At 41.4% G+C, this 25,569-nt stretch overlaps 1 protein-coding gene and 8 non-coding genes across 9 annotated transcripts; all 9 read left to right on the top strand.

Annotated features, from left to right (window-relative positions):
- Positions 1–383: 383 nt before the first annotated feature.
- On the top strand, positions 384–465 carry trnal-aag (transfer RNA leucine (anticodon AAG)). Its single transcript has one exon. It is a non-coding gene; the product is annotated as a tRNA-Leu (tRNA).
- Positions 466–1,089: 624 nt separating this feature from the next.
- On the top strand, positions 1,090–1,171 carry trnal-uag (transfer RNA leucine (anticodon UAG)). The gene has a single exon. It is a non-coding gene; the product is annotated as a tRNA-Leu (tRNA).
- A 1,224-nt stretch (positions 1,172–2,395) lies between these two features.
- trnal-aag (transfer RNA leucine (anticodon AAG)) lies at positions 2,396–2,477 on the top strand. Its single transcript has one exon. It is a non-coding gene; the product is annotated as a tRNA-Leu (tRNA).
- An 856-nt stretch (positions 2,478–3,333) lies between these two features.
- Positions 3,334–3,415, top strand: trnal-aag (transfer RNA leucine (anticodon AAG)). The gene has a single exon. It is a non-coding gene; the product is annotated as a tRNA-Leu (tRNA).
- A 632-nt stretch (positions 3,416–4,047) lies between these two features.
- trnal-uag (transfer RNA leucine (anticodon UAG)) lies at positions 4,048–4,129 on the top strand. Its single transcript has one exon. It is a non-coding gene; the product is annotated as a tRNA-Leu (tRNA).
- A 1,224-nt stretch (positions 4,130–5,353) lies between these two features.
- Positions 5,354–5,435, top strand: trnal-aag (transfer RNA leucine (anticodon AAG)). Its single transcript has one exon. It is a non-coding gene; the product is annotated as a tRNA-Leu (tRNA).
- Positions 5,436–6,283: 848 nt separating this feature from the next.
- On the top strand, positions 6,284–6,365 carry trnal-aag (transfer RNA leucine (anticodon AAG)). The gene has a single exon. It is a non-coding gene; the product is annotated as a tRNA-Leu (tRNA).
- Positions 6,366–7,201: 836 nt separating this feature from the next.
- trnal-aag (transfer RNA leucine (anticodon AAG)) lies at positions 7,202–7,283 on the top strand. Its single transcript has one exon. It is a non-coding gene; the product is annotated as a tRNA-Leu (tRNA).
- An 11,354-nt stretch (positions 7,284–18,637) lies between these two features.
- Positions 18,638–20,859, top strand: LOC144060993 (neuropeptides B/W receptor type 2-like). Its single transcript, XM_077580994.1, has 2 exons — positions 18,638–18,805; positions 18,881–20,859. Exon 2 carries the CDS (start codon positions 19,261–19,263, stop codon positions 20,278–20,280), a length of 1,020 nt encoding a protein of 339 aa, XP_077437120.1. The 5' UTR covers positions 18,638–18,805; positions 18,881–19,260; the 3' UTR covers positions 20,281–20,859.
- Positions 20,860–25,569: the final 4,710 nt, after the last annotated feature.

The raw sequence follows: 25,569 nt of genomic DNA, 5'->3' as shown, positions 1-25,569 counted from the left end.
CTGACATTTCACCATGGATCAGAGCAGGCTTCATTACTTTATGCAAAAGGCTAGGCAGGACAGCATGAACCTGGATGTTGGTGTGGAAACCTATTTGTCCGCCAAGTCTGTGCCTCAGACCACAAAATGACTTAAATTGCCCAAAAATGTCCTTTCTGTTCATGGCTTCTAAGGTAGTCTGGCCAATTGGTTGAAGGCGCTGGATTTAGGCTAACAAGCATGAGGTCTACAACCATTTGCCATTGGACTTTTCTGGTTGGGTTGAAGATAATTTACCTATGATCCAAGCAGGCTTCATTACCTTATTCGCAAGGTTCGGTTGGACACCACTAACCTCGATGTTCTTGTGGAAACCTGATATTTATACTAAAAAGAGTTTTGCAGGTAGTGTGGCCGAGCGGTCAAAGGCGCTGGATTAAGGCTCCAGTCTCTCAGGAGGCGTGGGTTCAAATCCCACCACTGCCAGTTCTTCCTTAGAGTTTTGTTTGTAGCAAAGTATAGGAATTTGATTTTCTGTTTGTGTTTTGTCCTGTTACCACCATTCCCAAAATTTCAGTATTTTTGCCTTTCACACTAAGTGGGACTGACTACTTAATCAGTGACAACACAGAGAAATCAGACTAATAATGGTGAAAGATGGCCCAATTTTCCAAAGTGAAGTAAATGAATTGGTCAAATCCCTTGGCCAGAGCATTACATTTTTAACTTCACATGATTAACCTTCAAAGCAACTACTTGGTAGAAGTTCAACAACATCCTAGACTGAGGATTGTGCTAAAAAACAACCAGGTCGAGATAGCAGAGGATGGTTTCGATCCATCGACCTCTGGGTTATGGGCCCAGCACGCTTCCGCTGCGCCACTCTGCTGCTGAAGTGATACCCGTTGTCCTGCACCCAGTTGTATCTGAAGAAGAAGTAGGTCTGACATTTCCTCATGGATCAGAGCAGGCTTCAGTACGTTATGCACAAGGCAGGACAGCATGAACCTGGATGTTGGTGTGGAAACCTATTTGTCTGCCAAGTCTGCGCCTCAGACCGCGACTTGACTTAAATTGCCCAAAAATGTCCTTTCTGTTCATAGCTCCTAAGGTAGTGTGGCCGAGTGGTCGAAGGCGCTGGATTTAGGCTCCAGTCTCTTAGGAGGCGTGGGTTCAAATTCCACCACTGCCAGATCTGCAACAATGGAAGTAGTTTCCCACCATTTATGTGGATGACTTGAATCAATATGCTTATTTTACTATGCTAACAAGCATGAGGTCCACAACTGTTTGCCATTGGACGTTTCTGGTTGGCTTGAAGATAATTTACCTCTGATCTAAGCAGGCTTCATTACCTTATGCGCAAGGTTCGGTTGGACACCACTATCCTGGATTTTCCAGTAAAAACCTAATATTTCTACTCCTCCAAAATGTCTTAACACTGCCAACAAACTCATATTCCTGAACAGAGATTTGAAGGTAGTGTTGCCGAGCAGTCAAAGGTGCTGGGTTAAGGATCCAGTCTGTCAACGGGCGTGAGTTCAAATCACGCCACTGCCAGTTCTCCCTTAGAGTTATGTGTGTAGCAAAGTATAGAATTTAGATTTTCTGTTTGTGTTTTGTCCTCGTATCACCATTCCCAAAATTTCAGTATTTTTGCCTTTCACACTAAGTGGGACTGACTACTTAATCAGTGACAACACAGAGAAATCAGACTAAAAATGGTGAAAGATGGCCCAATTTTCCAACGTGAAGTAAATAAATTGAAGAAGGGGTCAAATCCCTTGGCCATAGCCAATGAGTAGCCAATTTTTACTTTCACCTGATTAACCTTCAAAAACTCTTCTTGGTGGAAGTTCAACAAAATCCTAGACTGAGGATTGTGCTTACAAATAACCAGGTCGAGATAGCAGAGGATGGTTTCGATCCATCGACCTCTGGGTTATGGGCCCAGCACGCTTCCGCTGCGCCACTCTGCTGCTGAAGTGATATCCGTTGTCCTGCACCCAGTTGTATCTGAAGAAGAATTAGGTCTGACATTTCGCCATGGATCAGAGCAGGCTTCATTACTTTATGCAAAAGGCTAGGCAGGACAGCATGAACCTGGATGTTGGTGTGGAAACCTATTTGTCCGCCAAGTCTGTGCCTCAGACCACACAATGACTTAAATTGCCCAAAAATGTCCTTTCTGTTGATGGCCTCTAAGGTAATCTTGCCGATTGGTTGAAGGCGCTGGATTTAGGCTAACAAGCATAAGGTCTACAACCATTTGCCATTGGACGTTTCTGGTTGGGTTGAAGATAATTTACCTCTGATCCAAGCAGGCTTCATTACCTTATTCGCAAGGTTCGGTTGGACACCACTAACCTGGATGTTCTTGTGGACACCTGATATTTATACTAAAAGCAGTTTTGCAGGTAGTGTGGCCGAGCGGTCAAAGGCGCTGGATTAAGGCTCCAGTCTCTCAGGAGGCGTGGGTTCAAATCCCACCACTGCCAGTTCTTCCTTAGAGTTTTGTTTGTAGCAAAGTATAGGAATTTGTTTTTCTGTTTGTGTTTTGTCCTCTTACCACCATTCCCAAAATTTCAGTAGTTTTGCCTTTCACCCTAAGTGGGACTGACTACTTAATCAGTGACAACACAGAGAAATCAGACTAAGAATGGTGAAAGATGGCCCAATTTTCCAACGTGAAGTAAATAAATTGAAGAAGGGGTCAAATCCCTTGGCCATAGCCAATGAGTAGCCAATTTTTACTTTCACCTGATTAATCTTAAAAAACACTTCTTGGTGGAAGTTCAACAAAATCCTAGACTGAGGATTGTGCTTACAAATAACCAGGTCGAGATAGCAGAGGATGGTTTCGATCCATCGACCTCTGGGTTATGGGCCCAGCACGCTTCCGCTGCGCCACTCTGCTGCTGAAGTGATACCCGTTGTCCTGCACCCAGTTGTATCTGAAGAAGAATTAGGTCTGACATTTCGCCATGGATCAGAGCAGGCTTCTTTACTTTATGCAAAAGGCTAGGCAGGACAGCATGAACCTGGATGTTGGTGTGGAAACCTATTTGTCCGCCAAGTCTGTGCCTCAGACCACACAATGACTTAAATTGCCCAAAAATGTCCTTTCTGTTGATGGCTTCTAAGGTAGTCTGGCCAATTGGTTGAAGGCGCTGGATTTAGGCTAACAAGTATGAGGTCTACAACCATTTGCCATTGGACGTTTCTGGTTGGGTTGAAGATAATTTACCTATGATCCAAGCAGGCTTCATTACCTTATTCGCAAGGTTCGGTTGGACACCACTAACCTCGATGTTCTTGTGGAAACCTGATATTTATACTAAAAACAGTTTTGCAGGTAGTGTGGCCGAGCGGTCAAAGGCGCTGGATTAAGGCTCCAGTCTCTCAGGAGGCGTGGGTTCAAATCCCACCACTGCCAGTTCTTCCTTAGAGTTTTGTTTGTAGCAAAGTATAGGAATTTGATTTTCTGTTTGTGTTTTGTCCTGTTACTACCATTCCTAAAATTTCAGTAGTTTTGCCTTTCACACTAAGTGGGACTGACTACTTAATCAGTGACAACACAGAGAAATCAGACTAAGAATGGTGAAAGATGGCCCAATTTTCCAAAGTGAAGTAAATGAATTGATCAAATCCCTTGGCCAGAGCCAATGAGTATTACATTTTTAACTTCACATAATTAACCTTCAAAGCAACTACTTGGTAGAAGTTCAACAACATCCTAGACTGAGGATTGTGCTAACAAACAACCAGGTCGAGATAGCAGAGGATGGTTTCGATCCATCGACCTCTGGGTTATGGGCCCAGCACGCTTCCGCTGCGCCACTCTGCTGCTGAAGTGATACCAGTTGTCCTGCACCCAGTTGTATCTGAAGAAGAAGTAGGGCTGACATTTCCTCATGGATCAGAGCAGGCTTCAGTACGTTATGCACAAGGCAGGACAGCATGAACCTGGATGTTGGTGTGGAAACCTATTTTTCCGCCAAGTCTGCGCCTCAGACCGCGACTTGACTTAAATTGCCCAAAAATGTCCTTTCTGTTCATAGCTCCTAAGGTAGTGTGGCCGAGTGGTCGAAGGCGCTGTATTTAGGCTCCAGTCTCTTAGGAGGCGTGGGTTCAAATCCCACCACTGCCAGATCTGCAACAATGGAAGTAGTTTCCCACCATTTATGTGGATGACTTGAATCAATATGCTTATTTTACTATGCTAACAAGCATGAGGTCCACAACTGTTTGCCATTGGACGTTTCTGGTTGGCTTGAAGATAATTTACCTCTGATCTAAGCAGGCTTCATTACCTTATGCGCAAGGTTCGGTTGGACACCACTATCCTGGATTTTCCAGTAAAAACCTAATATTTCTACTCCTCCAAAATGTCTTAACACTGCCAACAAACTCATATTCCTGAACAGAGATTTGAAGGTAGTGTTGCCGAGCAGTCAAAGGTGCTGGGTTAAGGATCCAGTCCGTCAACGGGCGTGAGTTCAAATCACGCCACTGCCAGTTCTCCCTTAGAGTTATGTGTGTAGCAAAGTATAGAATTTAGATTTTCTGTTTGTGTTTTGTCCTCGTATCACCATTCCCAAAATTTCAGTATTTTTGCCTTTCACACTAAGTGGGACTGACTACTTAATCAGTGACAACACAGAGAAATCAGACTAAAAATGGTGAAAGATGGCCCAATTTTCCAACGTGAAGTAAATAAATTGAAGAAGGGGTCAAATCCCTTGGCCATAGCCAATGAGTAGCCAATTTTTACTTTCACCTGATTAACCTTAAAAAACACTTCTTGGTGGAAGTTCAACAAAATCCTAGACTGAGGATTGTGCTTACAAATAACCAGGTCGAGATAGCAGAGGATGGTTTCGATCCATCGACCTCTGGGTTATGGGCCCAGCACGCTTCCGCTGCGCCACTCTGCTGCTGAAGTGATACCCGTTGTCCTGCACCCAGTTGTATCTGAAGAAGAATTAGGTCTGACATTTCGCCATGGATCAGAGCAGGCTTCTTTACTTTATGCAAAAGGCTAGGCAGGACAGCATGAACCTGGATGTTGGTGTGGAAACCTATTTGTCCGCCAAGTCTGTGCCTCAGACCACACAATGACTTAAATTGCCCAAAAATGTCCTTTCTGTTGATGGCTTCTAAGGTAGTCTGGCCAATTGGTTGAAGGCGCTGGATTTAGGCTAACAAGCATAAGGTCTACAACCATTTGCCATTGGACGTTTCTGGTTGGGTTGAAGATAATTTACCTATGATCCAAGCAGGCTTCATTACCTTATTCGCAAGGTTCGGTTGGACACCACCAACCTGGATGTTCTTGTGGAAACCTGATATTTATACTAAAAACAGTTTTGCAGGTAGTGTGGCCGAGCGGTCAAAGGCGCTGGATTAAGGCTCCAGTCTATCAGGAGGCGTGGGTTCAAATCCCACCACTGCCAGTTCTTCCTTAGAGTTTTGTTTGTAGCAAAGTATAGGAATTTGATTTTCTGTTTGTGTTTTGTCCTCTTACCACCATTCCCAAAATTTCAGTAGTTTTGCCTTTCAGCCTAAGTGGGACTGACTACTTAATCAGTGACAACACAGAGAAATCAGACGAAGAATGGTGAAAGATGGCCCAATTTTCCAAAGTGAAGTAAATGAATTGGTCAAATCCCTTGGCCAGAGCCAATGAGTATTTCATTTTTAACCTCACATGATTAACCTTCAAAGCAACTACTTGGTAGAAGTTCAACAACATCCTAGACTGAGGATTGTGCTAACAAACAACCAGGTCGAGATAGCAGAGGATGGTTTCGATCCATCGACCTCTGGGTTATGGGCCCAGCACGCTTCCGCTGCGCCACTCTGCTGCTGAAGTGATACCCGTTGTCCTGCACCCAGTTGTATTTGAAGAAGAAGTAGGTCTGACATTTCGCCATGGATCAGAGCAGGCTTCTTTACTTTATGCAAAAGGCTAGGCAGGACAGCATGAACCTGGATGTTGGTGTGGAAACCTATTTGTCCGCCAAGTCTGTGCCTCAGACCACACAATGACTTAAATTGCCCAAAAATGTCCTTTCTGTTGATGGCTTCTAAGGTAGTCTGGCCAATTGGTTGAAGGCGCTGGATTTAGGCTAACAAGTATGAGGTCTACAACCATTTGCCATTGGACGTTTCTGGTTGGGTTGAAGATAATTTACCTCTGATCCAAGCAGGCTTCATTACCTTATTCGCAAGGTTCGGTTGGACACCACTAACCTGGATGTTCTTGTGGAAACCTGATATTTATACTAAAAACAGTTTTGCAGGTATTGTGGCCGAGCGGTCAAAGGCCCTGGATTAAGGCTCCAGTCTCTCAGGAGGCGTGGGTTCAAATCCCACCACTGCCAGTTCTTCCTTAGAGTTTTGTTTGTAGCAAAGTATAGGAATTTAATTTTCTGTTTGTCCTCTTACCACCATTCCCAAAATTTCAGTAGTTTTGCCTTTCAGCCTAAGTGGGACTGACTACTTAATCAGTGACAACACAGAGAAATCAGACTAAGAATGGTGAAAGATGGCCCAATTTTCCAACGTGAAGTAAATGAATTGGTCAAATCCCTTGGCCAGAGCCAATGAGTATTTCATTTTTAACTTCACATGATTAACCTTCAAAGCAACTACTTGGTAGAAGTTCAACAACATCCTAGACTGAGGATTGTGCTAACAAACAACCAGGTCGAGATAGCAGAGGATGGTTTTGATCCATCGACCTCTGGGTTATGGGCCCAGCACGCTTCCGCTGCGCCACTCTGCTGCTGAAGTGATACCCGTTCTCCTGCACCCAGTTGTATCTGAAGAAGAAGTAGGTCTGACATTTCCTCATGGATCAGAGCAGGCTTCAGTACGTTATGCACAAGGCAGGACAGCATGAACCTGGATGTTGGTGTGGAAACCTATTTGTCCGCCAAGTCTGCGCCTCAGACCGCGACTTGACTTAAATTGCCCAAAAATGTCCTTTCTGTTGATGGCCTCTAAGGTAGTCTGGCCGATTGGTTGAAGCCGCTGGTTTTAGGCTAACAAGCATAAGGTCTACAACCATTTGCCATTGGACGTTTCTGGTTGGGCTGAAGATATTTTACCTCTGATCCAAGCAGGCTTCGTTACCTTATGCGCAAGGTTAGGTTGGACACCACTAACCTGGATGTTCTTGTGGAAACCTGATATTTATACTAAAAGCATTTTTACAGGTAGTGTGGCCGAGCGGTCAAAGGTGCTGGATTAAGGCTCCAGTCTCTCAGGAGGCGTGGGTTCAAATCCCACCACTGCCAGTTCTTCCTTAGAGTTTTGTTTGTAGCAAAGTATAGGAATTTGATTTTCTGTTTGTGTTTTGTCCTCTTACCACCATTCCCAAAATTTCAGTATTTTTGCCTTTCACACTAAGTGGGACTGACTACTTAATCAGTGACAACACAGAGAAATCAGACTAAGAATGGTGAAAGATGGCCTAATTTTCCAACGTGAAGTAAATAAATTGAAGAAGGGGTCAAATCCCTTGGCCATAGCCAATGAGTAGCCAATTTTTACTTTCACCTGATTAATCTTAAAAAACACTACTTGGTGGAAGTTCAACAAGATCCTAGACTGAGGATTGTGCTATTAAATTACCAGGTTGACATAGCAGAGGATGGTTTCAATCCATCGACCTCTGGTTTATGGGCCCAGCACACTTCCGCTGCGCCACTCTGCTGCTGTAGTGGTACTTGTTGGCCTGTACTCTCTTGTCGCTGAAGAAGAATTAGGTCTGACATTTCGCCATGGATCAGAGCAGGCTTCATTACTTTATGCAAAAGGCTAGGCAGGACAGCATGAACCTGGATGTTGGTGTGGAAACCTATTTGTCCGCCAAGTCTGTGCCTCAGACCACAAAATGACTTAAATTGCCCAAAAATGTCCTTTCTGTTCATGGCTTCTAAGGTAGTCTGGCCAATTGGTTGAAGGCGCCGGATTTAGGCTAACAAGCATGAGGTCTACAACCATTTAATAATAATAATAATAATAATAATAATTTACCTCTTATCCAAGCAGACTTCATTACCTTATGCGCAAGGTTTGGTTGGACACCACCAACCTGGATGTTCTTGTGGAAACCTGATATTTATACTGAAAACAGCTTTGCAGGTACTGTAGTGTGGCCGAGCGCTCAAAGGCGCTGGGTTAAGGCTGCAGTCTCTCAGGAGGCGTGGGTTCAAATCCCACTACCGCCAGTTCTTCCTTAGAGTTTTGTTTGTAGCAAAGTATAGAATTTATATTTTCTTTTTTTGTTTTGTCCTCTTACCACTATTCCCGAAATTTCAGTATTTTTGCCTTTCACACTAAGCAGGACTGACTACTTAATCTGTGACAACACAGAGATATCAGACTAAGAATGGTGAAAGATGGCCCAATTTTCCAACGTGAAGTACATAAACTGAAGAAGGGGTCAAATCCCTTGGCCATAGCCAATGAGTAGCCAATTTTTACTTACACCTGATTAACCTTCAAAAACACTACTTTGTGAAAGTTCAACAACATCCTAGACTGAGGATTGTGCTATTAAATTACCAGGTCGAGATAGCAGAGGTGGTTTTGATCCATCGACCTCTGGGTTATGGACCCAGCACGCTTCCGCTGCGCCACTCTGCTACTGAAGTGATACCTGTTGTCCTGCACCCAGTTGTAGCTGAAGAAGAAGTAGGTCTGACATTTGCTCATGGATCAGAGCAGGCTTCATTACTTTATGCACAAGGCAGGACAGCATGAACCTGGATGTTGGTGTGAAAACCTATTTGTCCGCCAAGTCTGCGCCTCAGACCGCAACTTGACTTAAATTGCCCAAAAATTTCCTTTCTGTTGATGGCTTCTAAGGTAGTGTGGCCGAGTGGTCGAAGCTGCTGGATTTAGGATCAAGTCTCTTAGGAAGCGTGTGTTCCCACCACTGCCATTTCTTCCTTAGAGTTTTGTTTGTAGCAAAGTATAGGAATTAGATTTTCTGTTTGTGTTTTGTCTTCTTACCACCCTTCCCTAAATTTCAGTATTTTTGCCTTCCACACTAAGTTGGACTGACTACTTAATCAGTGACAACACAGAGAAATCAGACTAAGAATGGTGAAAGATGGCACAATATTCCAAAGTGAAGTAAATGAATTGAAGAATTTGTCAAATCCCTTGGCCAGAGCCAATGAGTATTAATTTTTTAACTTCACATGATTAACCTTCAAAAGAACTATTTGATGTTCAACAACATCCTAGTCTCAGGATTGTGCTAATAAATAATGAGGTCCAGATAGGAGAGGATGGTTTGGATCCATCAACCTTTGGATTATGAGCCCAGCACGGTCCTGCTGCACCACTCTGCTACTGAAGTGAAACCTGTTGTCTTGTACTTTCTTGTCGCTGAAGAAGAATTATGTGACATTTTCCCATGGATCAGAGCAGGGTACATGTTATGCACATATAATATTGTTGTTGTTTTTTTTTTTTTTCATTGCAATACATTTAAAAATGTGTAAAGAAATTAATACTATATCTTCACATTCAAATGTTTGTGATGGTTGGATGTTTTTAAAACAATGTATTGATTTAGATTTAAGTAAGATAGTTTGGTTATTGTTAACATCAAGAGATGTATTCATATCCAGTGGTAAAATAAGCATGACATTCGTGTTACTGAAACCTAAATAAAAGTTCCCAAAAAAATGTGATGTAAATTGTCATCCTAGAACTAAATCAAGTTTAGGATTACAGGTTAAATTTGGTCCCTTTTTTAGACAACCCGATTTAACATTCAATTTTGATCACTTAAATTTCCTTTAATATTGGTTTGCTGTGAATAACACATGTTTAACAGACATCTATATGTGTAATGGAGTTTAAATTTGGTATAAAAGTGAACGTCTAGCAAGCGTCTAAATGAAGAGATCTATAAATAGACGTCTATTAGCGGTTATTTAAACGTCTAAGGATAGACGAGTGGTCTAGACGTAGACGTCTGTTAGACGTAGACGTCTAAGCTTAGACGTCTAAAAAAAACACGTTATTTTTTAGACCTGTTGTAGACCATTTTTAGCCTAGACGTCTAAGTAACATTTAGACCGAAAAATGCTTGGTGGGTGTTGAGTAGTCGTTATGTAGCAATATATATTTTTTTCATTTGCAAAATGATTACACATGCAGAAAAGTTTCCCCTGCCAACGTGTCGCCTCTCATATGGATGCACCTGCCTTTCAGACTTGTGTGCTATTTTAAGACGCAAAATCAGCCGATTTGTCTCAGTTTGATAAATCACATTACCCTTTTGAATTCATTCATAAACTTATCCCACAATGTGCAAAATTATGTGTGCTTTAATTTAGCCTTGTGTAGCACTTATCTACTAACAACGCAATCTTGTTTGTGACCGTGATCAAAAGTCATGGGACACAGAATTGGACAATAAGTGAACAAGACGACTTTGATATTTTTACATTGTAGAAAAGCACGCGCCTGTTTTTAACTTTGTGGGCTCAGTCTAGTGTTTGCAATGTGAGAAAAATGCTGACGAAATCTTGCAGTCTTCAAAGTGGGCAGATAAGGAGGAACAAAAACTACACAAAGTGGTGAAGCACGATGCAGCTCAGGTGAGACCACTCTGACCAATATTGCTCTCATTTATCAGAATAAAAGTTGATTTGTGATTATTGGATTCTGGCAGAGTTGAAGAAATAGGATTGTGGGAGTGAGCCGGCCATGATCTGGTCTTAGATGGGCTGTGAAGTGAAAAAGCTAATGTGCTGGAATTGGACTCTAATGCGAACCGAGTTGGTAATTATCTCTGTCACCAGCCTTAAGCAGCAGGGAGAACAGAGCAAACGTGAGCTCATTTATACAGCATGCTACATCTTAATGGAGATTAAATCATCCCAGATTGCTAAATGTTCTGCAGCACAATGGGGTACTGGAAAATATGTCAAGTTACAAATTTAACATACTTTGTTCCATCTATACGTTCTCTATTCTTAACGGGTTAGTAGTAGTACATTTTCAGCCTACTCTGTACTTCTACTCTTAACACTAAAACAAGAAAATAAGTAAAAACAGTCTTATTACTATTTCATTTTGGATTTGGATTCCAGCTTGTCATTGTTGTTAAAACACCAATCCGGATAAACTGTGTCAGGAGAGATTGATTTTTTTACTGTGGTTGAATGAGAAGAATAAACAACATATACTATTCCAACACCATTACATTGTAAGCAATGCATCCCACCTTCATGTGACACAAATCATTGACAACTCACCACACTCAAGATGTCCATGTCAAGATGTCCCAACTGAGTACCAGCAGCGAGGAGGCTCATAGCCAGAAAAGACAGTCAACCCTCGCACACTCCTGGCCATACTTGGAGGAGTAAAAAACAACTAATTTTGAATGTGCTGAGCTAAGATGAAAGTTCATTATTTTGGCGCGGGGCCGGTTAAGGTTAGGCTAAGTAAACCCTAGTTTAGTTATACATCAGCCAAATACTATGAGTTTAATTTATTGCTACAGTTATTTGAGTAGAGATGGCAAGCAAACAGGCTTTTTCTCAGGTGACAGCATCACTTGACAAATTCCGAGATGTCAACATTTTCTTCTTTCACTAGTATGCCCCAAAACTTTTGTTGAGAGAGTGTGTCAAGGTCACATGGGAACACAGCCAATCAACAAAAATGAGCCCATCCGCATTGGATGGTTACCTGGCAATGAGGCACTGTGGGGAGAGGTAATAAGTGACTGACAATAGGTTTGGGAGGAAAAGCTGGTAAAAAAAACGGAATATTGATGCCAGGTGCATCCTATGCTATGTGCTAACCTTCAACAAGAACACTAAACTGTAGATAAACGTCTCTTCACTATCCATGGTAATTAAGCTCCATCATTGTCAACATTTTTAACCTCCACATCTTTAAGCAGCTCACACATTGCTTCTTAATGTCTCCAAGTGTTTCCAAGGGTTGATGCATAAGGGGGGGGGGGGGGATTCTTGCCTCGTACATGCCTTTCACCTCGAAATATCTCTCAGCAGCAAGTCAATTACTCTGGGCTTTAATGGAGTCTGAACAAGCCATAGATTGCACACATATCTGTAGCCTGAAAGCCTGTCTCTCTAAGTGTTTGTGTGTGTGTGTGTTACATTGCGCACTGCTGCAAATTACAGACTTTGGACAGTAGGTGCCTTGGCCATCTTGAGCTGTCTATCTTTTGAAATCAATTGGGTTCTATAGATGAAGGACAGTAATCCAAGAATTGTTCAAAAAAAGAAAGAAAAAAGATCAGTCAAAAAACATGTGTTGCCATTTGATACATTGGCCATCATTGGTAAAAAACAAACAAACAAATAAACACACACACACGAAATAAGACTCGATTAACTAAAGAACAGAGAAACCATCTTGAAAACTAACAATAAAAAAGAGAATTGTTAAAGACAATCGGTTGAAAATTGGCGCTGTTGGTCAATATCAAAAGTGTTAATGGTTGTGCTTTCTTTGTGCGTGTTTCTGTTTTTTTTCAGTCTCTGATTGAGTAGAGGGGCGTGTCCTCCTGCGCCGTATATGTTTCTCATTCACAAATTAACGCTTTTACAAGGACTGGAACTGCCGATACTCTTCCTCGGAGTATTGACCTCGCTACGTCCTCGCCCAAGAGCTTTATTCTGACTTTGTGTTCCAAATTCTTATCTCTAGCTTCGTTAATTTTTTCCAGTTTCTCACGTGAGTCTTTTGACACGTAGTTTTATATTGTTGTTTCCTCGGCTTATTGAGTGCTTGTTAACCACGTGTTGAGCCTTTTTTGCTCCGTAGTCTTGTGTTTCCTCAGCTTTACGCTTGAGTGATTGGTATCCACGTGTTGTTTTTCCCACATCGCTTTGTGTTTATCCGCTTTGTATAGCTCGTTTTGTATTATTTTTTTTCTTATACGCATTGTGCGTTTCTACAGCCCTCAAGTGTATTTTTGTTACTTTATTTTCCTTGCATACTTTGCAAGCGACTTTAGTTAACTGTTTTTCTTCTGGCTTCGTCCAGCGCTTTTTGTAGAATTCCGTTGTGTACAATTAAATTTGTCAATCCACACCCTTTGTGTCTCGGCGTTTGTGGGATCCACTATCCGGTTATTCCTGAAATCATTACAAAAAGGTTGTTGTCAACTCAATTAAGAGTCAGAATCAATTGAGAATCACACCTTCCTCCCAAAAAGAAAACCAAATGGAAATATATAAACTGAAATGTGATTACAGTAATTTCTGGACTATAAGCCGCTACTTTTTTCACTTGCATCCGACCCTGTAGCAAAGGTGCGGCTTATCCATCAGATCACAATGGGGCGCATTATAAAGGAAGCGCAAAAGCGTCAGGCAGAGCAAAACAAACTAAGTGAGCCCAAATACAGTAGGAGAGACAGAACGAGACAATTTGCGCCCTCATGATGGAAAAGAAAGTAGCGAGAATCCAGTGCAGTAACATTAAAACACCTGCGGCTTACAGTCGGGTGCGGCTTATATGTGTAAGAAACTCGAGTATTCCCCAAATTTAGCTAGTGCGCCTTGTAGTCTGGTGCAATTTATAGTCCAGAAATGACTGTAGTTGGATTTTATGACAGGCTGCTTCTATCCAGGATAAGACCTTAAAACGATGATTCTTGACTTCATTCTTCAAAAGTCAAAAACAGAAGAATTTGACAAAATGTCATAAATAAAGAAACTAGATGAGATTTATTTTTTAAGATGATCTTGTCTGAGAATAGTGTGGTAGTTGTGCCTTTACCACAACCAATAAGTAAGGTAAGGTAAGGTAAATTCCACTGATTGTCACACCCAACTAAGTGTGAACTGAAATGTGATTACAGTAATTTCTGGACTATAAGCCGCTACTTTTTTCACTTGCATCCGACCCTGTAGCAAAGGTGCGGCTTATCCATCAGATCACAATGGGGCGCATTATAAAGGAAGCGCAAAAGCGTCAGGCAGCGCAAAACAAACTAAGTGAGCCCAAATACAGTAGGAGAGACAGAACGAGACAATTTGCGCCCTCATTATGGAAAAGAAAGTAGCGAGAATCCAGTGCAGTAACATTAAAACACCCGCGGCTTACAGTCGGGTGCGGCTTATATGTGTAAGAAACTCGAGTATTCCCCAAATTTAGCTAGTGCGCCTTGTAGTCTGGTGCAATTTATAGTCCAGAAATGACTGTAGTTGGATTTTATGACAGGCTGCTTCTATCCAGGATAAGACCTTAAAACGATGATTCTTGTCAAAGTCAAAAACAAAAGAATTTGACAAAATGTCATAAATAAAGAAACTAGATGAGATTTATTTTTTAAGATGATCTTGTCTGAGAATAGTGTGGTAGTTGTGCCTTTACCACAACCAATAAGTAAGGTAAGGTAAGGTAAATTCCACTGATTGTCACACCCAACTAAGTGGGGGCGAAATTCGTTCTCCGCATTTGACCCATCCCCTGAGGGAGCGGTGAGCAGCAATGATTGCGCTCGGGAATCACATGGTGATCTAACCCCCCCAATTCCAACCCTTTATACTGAGTGTCAAGGGTTGGAATTGGGGGGTTAGTAGGTTGGTTGTGCAATCTTATTACGGTAAAACTAAATTCTGTTGTGTTCCTTGGCCTTCATGCTTTAGTGAATCATGGGAGAGTAACACCTGGCTTAGTTAGATTACAAGGACGCGTGCCTGACTAGGAACTGGCAGCAGCGGTAAAACACAGCATCTGTTGAGGGGCAAAGTTATTCAGCAAGGTCTACAAACCCATGTTCAAATGCCAGGGTTTTGTAACATTAAAAAAAACAGACAGCAAATCCTTTCAAAGGCTTTTCCACCATTATTATGACCTGTCAATTGGACGACTCAATAAAAAAGAAAATTATTAGAGAGTAGATTTTAGTGAATATTTCAATGTGAAGTGTTTTGAGAGGGTGTGCACACTTGTGCAATCACATGATCTCAGTTATTTATTTTTACTTTCCCTCTCTAAATGATTTCACTTTTTTTTTTAAATCATAAAAAGCCGGCATTTGAACTGGGGTATGTAGTAGACTTACCCAATGTGCACATATTGCAAGAAGAAGAAGAAGAAAGCGATATTATACCTCAGCTAATTTGTTATTTTTAATGTCTCAATCCATTTGTCTCCCTGCTGTGAGTTTATTGTTCTGATACATTAGCATGTGGAGAAGTACAGTATAAAGATCTGTGCATGAGCTCTCCTCTTCACCAGGTATTACTATAGCACTGCTTGATACTGTATCTGTTACTTGTCTTTTTTGCCAAGACAATAAACGGTGCAAGCGCTGTTGTCTTTAAAATTTTAATTTGTGTAATCCCTGTATTAGAACAAATTGTTTTTTTTTTAATTCCACAACAGCCACTACTGGTGACCCATGGTTGTATTGGGCTTTTGACTTCAATCTACAATTCTGGAGGGCAGCTACTGATAGATTATTTCACAGATGTTGTCATGGCGTTGAGTGCTTTAGAGACACTGGCAGGCTAGAGTCTGATTCATCATGGCAGGCTCACCTCTGATGTCAGGATGTTTGTGTTCCCGCCGAGTCTTTGCATGTGTTAATGGATGATCACAGGAGCTTTATGACCTGATGTCAGAGATGTCATCTTGAGATGTCAATGCTGCCAACTTGATCCTTCTAACTGCTTTTAAATTATCCAATCTGTCGTCATAAATGGTTGGCTTTTAGGTTAATTCGTAAACATTATATTAATGACGTGACCAGGCAGGTTCATTTTGTGTGTTGTCATTTTAATTGCTTAAGTCATTAAACACTGTTTCTTTATGAAATGTTGTAGACCATGGACTATATTTTCGCAATAAGTCGAGTGATTCAATGACCCAGCAGATTGTGAAAGCCAGTTTTCTGTGCTATGATAGTTGCTGTCTACAATTTAACCTTTAAACCACTGCACTAAAACAATATCACCTAATAAGTATGTGTTTTTAAAATCAAGGCCGGTGTGGCATGTTTTGAATTTGAACAAGCATTGGAGGTCTGCACTCTATGCAGAGTAGGCCCAATATTCTAGCTTGTAGTGAAACATCTTAAGCCGTATATAAAACCAGCCACCAGCCAGCCGTACTGTAAAGCATTTTAGGGACTATAGATATAGCTATGTACTTGTGTTCAGCCTTAGAAATTCTGCTGTATTATGCTAATACTCGGAACAGAAAGAGTGTTCGACAGTTTTACATATTTTAATATGTATTAGTTTAAAAAAAAATCATGCAGATGAGATTGTTGTGATCCATAGGAGTAGTAAGAATGGGATAAAATGAAGGTAGAAAGTTGGAAATCTGCGCTCAATTCAACCTTGAATGGGTGGGTGGCTGGTTGATGTTTTTGATGAAACCAACAAAGAGATGGTTGAAGCACACAAACCATATGGACTCAGCCCAGAGGAGGGACCTGGGGATGTTTTTAACATAAAATATTCTGTTTAGATTTTAGTTATTTGTTCACAGTCAAGAGGTTCCACTGGGCTTCGGTATTTTAAAATATTCAAAGAGGGGAAAGCTGGAAAGAAAATGAGCGGTGGTCAGTTATCTGAAAGCTCCTTTAATTCCTTATTCCAGATCCTTGCTGACTTTTATTAAGTATTTTGTGAGTGTGCAGGTAGAGAAGGAAACCTCACTTCGGGGAGGCAACAAACTCTCTGGATGTTTCACGACAGACATGTTTCCATGACAACAGTGTTGCTCAAAACTGAACCTCAGTTTGATGTCTGTTTTATAGCTACACGTTTCTGGCAAGTTCTTGATTTTGAATCACGCCCATGACATTTCCACAACTGCATTATCTGACTGAAAAAAAAAACTGTTACTGCTTTAACTAACCACTGCGTTCAATCATAAAGATTATTATTTTCTTTTGTTGTTTTTATCCCAAAGCTGACTTTAACCAGCAAAAAAAAAAAAGAAGAAGAAAAAAAATCAACCAGTATTTATGTTTAAAAACTACAAAAACAAGTCCATTTGCACAGGTAATGGTGTTTGTAGGCACGGTGGAAAGAAGCAATATGATCATTAATTTTTGGGTGAGGTGGCTTATGGTTACCGTCAAGTGGAATGTGGATTTAGGGGTGGCTGAGGTAAAAATGCAGGCCTGTAAAGCGTTTGGTGAGGTCAAAGAGATCTACAGGCAGGGGAAGTGGTGCACCATCAACACTGTGTATGGTGGCGATGGGGCAATGCTGAGCTGACCTCGACTTTTACAATTCTACCAGCCTGCCGGGGAAACCAAGTGTTCTGTGTTTGCTGGCTTCATCAATTTGTGCTCTTCACCCTAACAAGAGTGACGTTCTCTCTGTCACCCTTCATGCACAAATTATACATATACAGTATATATGGGATTTTTTTCTCAAGTGTTTTTATTACACTTCAGTACACTTCTGTCGGAGATCCCGTTGTTGGTCTTTTTTTTTGCACTTACAAAGGTTGACCACTGGATGGCAGTGTATGTCAAGATGAAACTAGTGTCCACTGGAGTGGCTAAAAAGATTTGTTAATATGGGAGAAAACAACTTTTTAATAGCTGTCCGCTACACACAGTAAATTCTGAGTGGGACCAAATAGACTAAGTTTTAGAGTAGTATTTACACTTGGAAGAGAGTAAAAGAAAGAATTGGAAGAAAAAAAACAAGTCACTCAAGGGTTGAGGAACAAACTCACAGCCTTCAGCTTTGGACACAGCCGATCTACTCCCTGAGCTACGCAGCTGCTGCTGTAAGTTAGTATATCGCTCGTGTCAGCTGGAATCTTTGTAACTCCAAGAGCAAAAACAATGTGTTTGGCCTCCTCTTGGATAAAAGCAAACACTAAGAGTGGCATAGCTCAGATGGTAGTGTGGCAGTCTCTCAAGCTGAAGGTCGTGAGTTCGTTCCTCAACCCTTGAGTGACTTTTTTACTTTCTTCCAAGAACTGACTCTATTTGGTCCCACTCTAAAGAGCCCGTGGGCAGTATTTTATTTTGAAATGGCTTGGTCAGAACCATCAAAAAGCCCAAAACGGGTCACAATACCGCCTAGGAATTTTTTTTCTTTAAATAAAGTCACATTTACTCTACAGAATTTACTGTGTAGTAACCACTAGCCGTGAAAGGGCTAGGTTGGAGATTCAAATTCCACATTAGTCTGACGTGGTGAAGAAGGTTTTAACAGTCAATGTATGTTCCCCCCTTCACCTGTTGGTTTGAGCAGTGGATGTTGTCCAAAGAACACAATGATGGAACAAGCAGGGTGAAAATCTCACAGAAGTGTTGTTTCGGAGGAACCTGACGTGGGTGAATTGGGCGTCTGGTTAGGATGTCTCCTGGTGAGGTGTTCTGGGCATGTGCAAACGGGATGAGGCCCTAGGGAAGACCCTGGCGAGCTTGCTCATGACATCCTTGTGAATGTCAGAATCAATTTGATCACTCCTGTTATTGATGATAATCAGTACATTCTTTAAAAAAAAAAAAACACAGGGAAATAAAACTCTCACAATGAGAGGGAGAGAGAGGGAGAGAGAGAGAGAGAGAGAGAGAGAGAGCAAGCGAGCAAGCAAGAGAGCAAGAGATGCTGTGGCTTGAGCGGCTGAGGAGTCGAGAAAGGGGTGAAGAGGCTGAATGCTGCGACAGCTGAATTATTTTCCATATTCAAACACTTCTTCAAAAATGTCTGATAGCTTATTTAAAAACATCACAGAAGACATTTAGTCATTTTAAAATTTCTTTTCAGCTGCTTTTAAATGCATCGTTGTTCCTCTCTTCTGCTGGATCTCATTACTGAAGGTAAATTCTAATGATTTTGTCATCTTAAATACATTTCCTATGCAATATTTTGACTATATTCCTCTCTGTCTCTAGGGTGCACGAAGGAGGAGCAGGAGGAGGGAGCGGGGGCCACCCAGCAGAGGAGCGTAGTACAGCTTTTGGAGGGACACTTGGAGAGAGAGAAAAGATTCAGAGGAGAAAGGGCTTACGGACTTTGAAGAAAAAAAGTGGATGCATGTGGAGGAAAAATGACGGGGTCTTTCTTTAGCTGAACTTTTTGTTTATTCCAAATCAATTCCAACTGTCAGGATTATTTTTAACGTAGCCATTGTAGCTGTATAGTTAAGGATCTTACTTCACATCACTCAGACTTGTTTGAGATTCATCTTTAACCTCAAGTGTGCATGAAGACGTTTCTCTGGAATTATCCTTTGATATGAATCATTAGCGTCTCTTTGGTTCCTGTCCAAAACATGGAGAACGTGTCCGACCCCGACGTCTTGTCGCCTCCGCTGTGCGACGAAACGGTTGACTTCTATGCTCTCTCCTCGGGAAACCGCACCGACTTGAACTGCACTCCTCCCTCCGAGTTGTACTTCTACGCTGACCTCTATGTCATCTTGCCCGTCATCTACTCTGTAATCTGCGCCGTGGGCCTGACCGGCAACACGGCCGTCATCTACGTTATCCTCAAAGCTCCCAAGATGAAGACGGTCACCAATATGTTCATCCTCAACCTGGCCATTGCCGACGACTTATTCACGTTGGTGCTGCCGATCAGCATTGCCGAGCACTTGCTGCACTACTGGCCCTTCGGGGAGGTTTTGTGCAAAATCATCCTCAGCATCGACCATTATAACATCTTCTCCAGTATCTGCTTCCTGACTGTGATGAGCGTGGACCGCTACCTGGTGGTCCTGGCCACAGTGAGGTCCAAGCGCATGCCGTACCGCACCTACCGGGCGGCCAAAATCATCTCCCTGTGCGTGTGGGTTCTGGTCATCGTCATCGTGATGCCATTCAGTATTTTTGCCGGCGTCTTCATCGACCCCAACGATGGCAGAAAGAGCTGCGTGCTCAGCTTCCCCACACCGGAGAGCTCATGGTTCAAAGCCAGTCGGATCTACACCCTCATCCTGGGCTTCGCCATCCCAGTCTCCACCATTTGCATCTTGTACACCATGATGCTCTACAAGCTGAGGAACATGCGGCTCAACAGTAACGCCAAAGCGCTGGACAAAGCCAAGAAGAAGGTCACCATCATGGTCTTCATCGTCTTGGCCGTCTGTTTGTTCTGCTGGACGCCGTTCCACCTCAGCACCATTGTGGCGCTGACCACCGACCTGAGGCCCACGCCCTTGCTCATTGGGATCTCCTATTTCATCACCAGCCTTAGCTATGCCAACTCCTGCCTCAACCCATTTCTCTATGCCTTCCTAGATGACAGTTTTAGGAAGGCCTTCAAGAAGATGCTGGAATGCAGGCCTGCCTGAACGCAGTGCAGACACGTGGGTCCACGGAGAGGAAAAAAAATTACATTTGTTCAAGCTACACCAGTAAAAAAACAAGTGCATACATCTGAATGTTTGGCTTCTAATTACAAAATGATGCCCACCACATTTCGTGTCGCGTTATTCAAGGACCTGAAAACAATCAGCAAAGACTCAAGCACTTATATCAACTAAATATTTAAAATGTGAAACTTTTTTCAGAATTTATTCTTGCACGTGCAGTTCATCAACACCAATGTATTGTTAATTTGTTTGGAAGAAGTTCATAATTAAACCAATTGTCCACTAAGATGTTTTAAAAAGACACTTGACTCATTGAGCCATTTTCAACAGTAAAAAAATATTTGGTTTATAATTAATGAATTATTCTTCATTAACAATAAATACTTTAAAAAACTAATTTAGTCACTTGCTGTCGATGGAAGATGACATCACCTGTGCTGAGGAAATAGGTAACGACCAATCACGGCTGACCTGGCTTTCTGGGTTTGGTCAGCAAACTGAGCCACGATTGGTCATTACCTGCTTCCTCAGGTGATGTCATCTTCAGTCGACAGCTGCTTAGAATGGCTCAATGAGACAAGTACCCCTTTAAAGCAGAGATAGGGAACCCTGGTCCTTGAGAGCCACTGTCCTGCCGGTTTTCCACGTCTTTCTCCTCAAACACAGCTGACTCAACTGATCAGCTAATCAGCATGCTTTGTAGAAGCCTGATAAACGATTTTGTTCATCAATCAGGTGTGTTGATGGAGGGAGACATGGAAAACAGGCAGGACAGCGGCTCTCGAGGACCAGGGTTCCCTCCCCCTGCTTTAAAGGGTGGTCACTGGTCCAGACTGACACATCATAGTCAAATAAAAGTTCACTATTAAGTCTTTAGTAACCTAAGAAGCATGCTTTTGGAATGTGGCAGAAGACACGGTACCTGCTGAAAACCCATACAAGCACAGGGAGAACGTTAGCATTATTGTTTTAATGAGCATAGTTTAAGACCGCCTTTGCCCCTCTGCTAAAGGTTATTACAATCTTTGTCATCACTTTAGTGGTAATGTTGACTGTTGTTGACGTGCTGTTGTGTTTTGCAAAAATCTGACTTGTGACGTGTGTTACTTTTGGCCTTAATGTAACACAAACATGGGAAAGGAGGGCTCCTACTTGGTTATCTCTAATGTATGTGTTTGTAAGCTTTTGTCGCCCCCTGGCAGATGTAGACGTGTATTACAACAGTCACATCTTGCTGTTTAGTTTTTGCTTTTACATGAATCAAATGTTTCTTACATACGGACAAAAGACAATAGATCACTCAAAGAAATATGAAATTTGCATTGCCACTTCATTTATCCATGTGAAGCACAGTTAGATTGTCTTTTTTTAAATACCATTATTGCATATATACTGTATTTAGTTCAGCATTAACAGTAACTTAACATATTGCCTTAAACTAAACATTAATAATATGTTATTTTGTTTATCAAACTTTGTATCAAATATTTTTATTTATTTTAGATATTGCTGCATCTCACCTGCTAGATGCAGATAGTGCTCCCTAATACACATTCTAACATATTTCCCATCCAAATTGGGGGATAGCAAATCTCAAGTTTGACATTTGAGAAAACCTTTTAAAAAGTAGCAAAACATTTTTATAATTACTCCTTTTCCAATCACAGCTTTTCTTCCACACCAAATTTTTTGAACGTAATCCTCAAAATATCAATTGGTTCCACTTGTGAAAAGTGCCTGATTTATATTGTATTACCCATATTCTAAGCAGGTCAAAAAGTTTTGTGTGTGGGTGTGTTAAGTTTCCCTTTTTGGATGTTCATGTCATTTAATCTTTGTTCTGAATATCTCTGCCCATCCTAATCAATAAATGTAGGCAATACTGTATGTACAGTACTGTTTGGTCTTTTTATTTCAAGTTGAATCTTTTGTCTTTTCTTTTTGTTGGTGTAGATAAGGCAGAAATATGAAGATAAAAAAAAAACGATTTTTCTAAAGGCTTCTTTCATGCATGTTTACCATTGAAAAAGGAATGTAATGAATCAAAGTCTCTGTGGTGTTTCAAATGAAAAATTCTTTGCTGTTTAAGTTTGTGAGTCAATGATGGGGAGTTTGAATTAATCAAGGTCATTGGATAGTTCTCGCTTTTCTTTTCTTTTTAAATGTCAATGCAAAGATTCTCCTTTGCAAACTTTTTTTTTTTTAAATTTAAGCCTGGTACGAGTTTGCCTCACCTTTGAATGTGACCTTTCATTAGTTGTATAGATGCGTTGAATGTGATTTGGGTCCACTGTTGTGTAATTGCACACGACTGCTTCATTGTTATTTCATGTGCATTTCATGTTTTAGGAGCGAAACAGACCATTTGTATTTAGGCCTGCTGTACATTGATGTGTTGATGGACAAACGCCTACCGGTGCAGACATTTAATCACCTGCTCGTATGCCGTTGTTTGTCATTAGGTGGAAAAAGAAAGTAAGGCCACGGCCAAAGTGGAAGCTTGGGTCAGTCCCAAGGTCATGTCAATCAGCACTGAGCCAAACAGTGGCAGAATGAATTAGTGACCCGCCGGCAAAAGGTCGCAGTTTCAATCTCATCGACTGCTGCTTCCTCTCATTATGAAGGCATCACACATGGGGGAAAAGTGCTTGATAGAAAAGTGCTTGCTCTTTATTTCACAGATTTTGTAACTGTAACGTGTTTGTATTCTTCTGCACACAGCAAACAATTAAATAAATGTAACATGTGACTTCACAAATGAATATATCAATAAAGCTCAACGTGATGGAGTGAAATCCTTGAAATTAAATCCTACATACAGTAGTTCCATTCATGAGTTTGGGCGGGAGATGGGATACACAATGGACTGGTCTGAAGCCAATCACAGACAGGACAAATGTCGACAAACAACACCCACGTTCTGTTTCTTTAATGAAGGCAGACAAAACCCAAAGCGTGGGCGAACATACAAACTCCACACAAGAGAGCTGGAGCTGAGGTTAATAATTAATTGAAACATATTTTACATTAAAAAAAAATATCACTGCAAGCCAAACAAGTAGTACTGTAGTCACAAAAAGTAAATATGCTTGAATAATTATGATTTTGTCTCAATTTTCTCACAACTTAGTGTGACATCTGGGTCTGCTTAGTTTAACAAAGTTATTTTTGGTCGTATTTGTTGTATGAATGGTAACGGGTACTTTCTGCCAACTACTGTATTTATCACAAAATTATTTATAGTAAACAAATAACAAATTTCATACCAATTAAATAATTAAATTGTGTAATTTCCAGCATGCCACAATAACTAAGTTGGGAATCACCGTACTAAACATCATACTGCCTATTGTTACGGTCCACGATGTTTCGTGGCCATTTTTCTTTCTTTATTTTTTTAAGTGGTGGATTGTGTGCGTGTGTTGGTGCTCGTCCCTGATTGGTGGTCCTCGTCCCTGGCTTCGGCCACCAACCGGAGCAAGGGAGGAGCATTAATTACCGAATTGGTTATAGGTGTGCCAGCGCAATAAAAGCCTTTTGCTGCCAGTCGAGGAGCTGGGTAGCTGTTTTGGCTATCCACATGCGTTTGCTTGGGTTTTGGCGCCGCCCCTGCGCCGCCCCTGCGCCGCCCCTGCGCCGCCCCTGCGCCGCCCCTGCGCCGCCCCTGCGCCGCCCCTGCGCCGCCCCTGCGCCGCCCCTGCGCCGCTTTCGTTTTTTTAATTATTTTATTTTATTTTTTTTCCATTCCTGTGACTTAGGAATTTTGCCATAACCGTCATCACTTTTTTCGGACAGTCACTATTCATTCAGGTGCACTTTGACAGTCGGTGATTCGGGAGCGGTGGCTCCATTTTGTCTTCTTTTTCATGAGGCGTAGTATCTGCGTGTTGGTGTTGTGTTGCGTGTTCTCCCTATGTCCAGTTTGTGCCCACTTTTCCATCCCTTCCCTCCTGCATGTGTGCTACCCGCGCCACAACATCAATTACGTGCCACCCGGCGCGCAACGCTATGTTCGTATACGCCTGAAGAACTTCATGTGTTTAAAAAAAGGAGAACGAGTGCATCTGTATGGCCAAAATGTGAAGAGGTGGAGGGAAATGCTCACAGGACTGTCTGCCAGTGCATAAAGCGATGAGAGGTGGGTGTGTATATATATATATATATATATATATATATATATATATAGAGAGAGAGAGAGAGAGAGAGAGAGAGAGAGAGAGAGAGAGAGAGAGAGAGAGAGAGAGAAAATTATGCACTTGGACCACTGAGGGGCGCTAACGGCACATGATTCAGTCTGCTGGGCACAATCATGGTTGACCGCTGCATTCAGCATGAATGAGTCTAGTGAATTGAATTGCTCATTAACATAGGATATTTCCAATAATCCTTAATGAAATATTTGTGGTCAATTTATTCTTGAAACATGTTTTTATAAGTTCAATTAAAAATATAACGTGGTATAAATCCCAATTTGAATTGGGAAGCTGTGTAATGTGAATAATATGACAGAATACAATGACATATGTGCTGAAAACTAAGCAAGAGAGTATATTTTTTTAAACATGAACATGTATATATATATTTATTTATTTTTACATATGATGGGGGGTTGGGTCCAGATAAAATGAACAATATGAGCATATTGATGAAATATTAAAACCTTTTTTGTGAATGCCCCCTCGGAATAATAAACAACCCTGGAAATGTAAAAATTATAATTTTGAAGTTATGATACTATATACAGTGTTCGTTGTTACTTGCAAATGTACATGATAAAAATGCTGCTTTGGTAAAATAGTGGCTGTACCACTAATTGGTAGCATCTAAACTGCTGATGGTACGTGTGTGAAGGCTGTGCAGACTCCACTCACATGTTCATGCTTTCCACATAATCACTTGAGAAGTATTACTTCTTCAAACGATTAAACATGTTTGTTATGTTGCCTGTTTTTGAAGGCCAACAGAAATTGTTTTGCTCCCCGTTGCTTTAGAGGTACCATTACACACGCAGCTGCTTCCTCTACTGTAGGCTGTAACTCATCAGAGGTGGACTGACGCAACGTGGAAAAGCGTGCTTTCTGTGGTCTGACAAGTTCACATTTCAAATTGTTTTTGGAAGTCATTTATATTGTGTCCACTGGGCCAAAGAGGAAAAGGACCATTCAGATTGTTATATTGTTAAGTTCAAAGTTCATATCTGTGAACCTAACATTAATATCGGTAGGTACATATTGTACTCTCTGTGCAGATACGGACAATGAGAAAACG

Source organism: Vanacampus margaritifer, chromosome 1 (assembly GCF_051991255.1).
Source record: "Vanacampus margaritifer isolate UIUO_Vmar chromosome 1, RoL_Vmar_1.0, whole genome shotgun sequence".
Classification (NCBI taxonomy): domain Eukaryota; kingdom Metazoa; phylum Chordata; class Actinopteri; order Syngnathiformes; family Syngnathidae; genus Vanacampus; species Vanacampus margaritifer.
The sequence above is the reverse complement of the archived record's forward strand: the minus strand, read 5'-3'. Positions and strand labels throughout refer to the sequence as shown.

Bases quoted from the DNA above. Each gene is read 5' to 3' on its own strand.
- LOC144060993 (XM_077580994.1), top strand. From the start codon at position 19,261: ATGGAGAACGTGTCCGACCCCGACGTCTTGTCGCCTCCGCTGTGCGAC.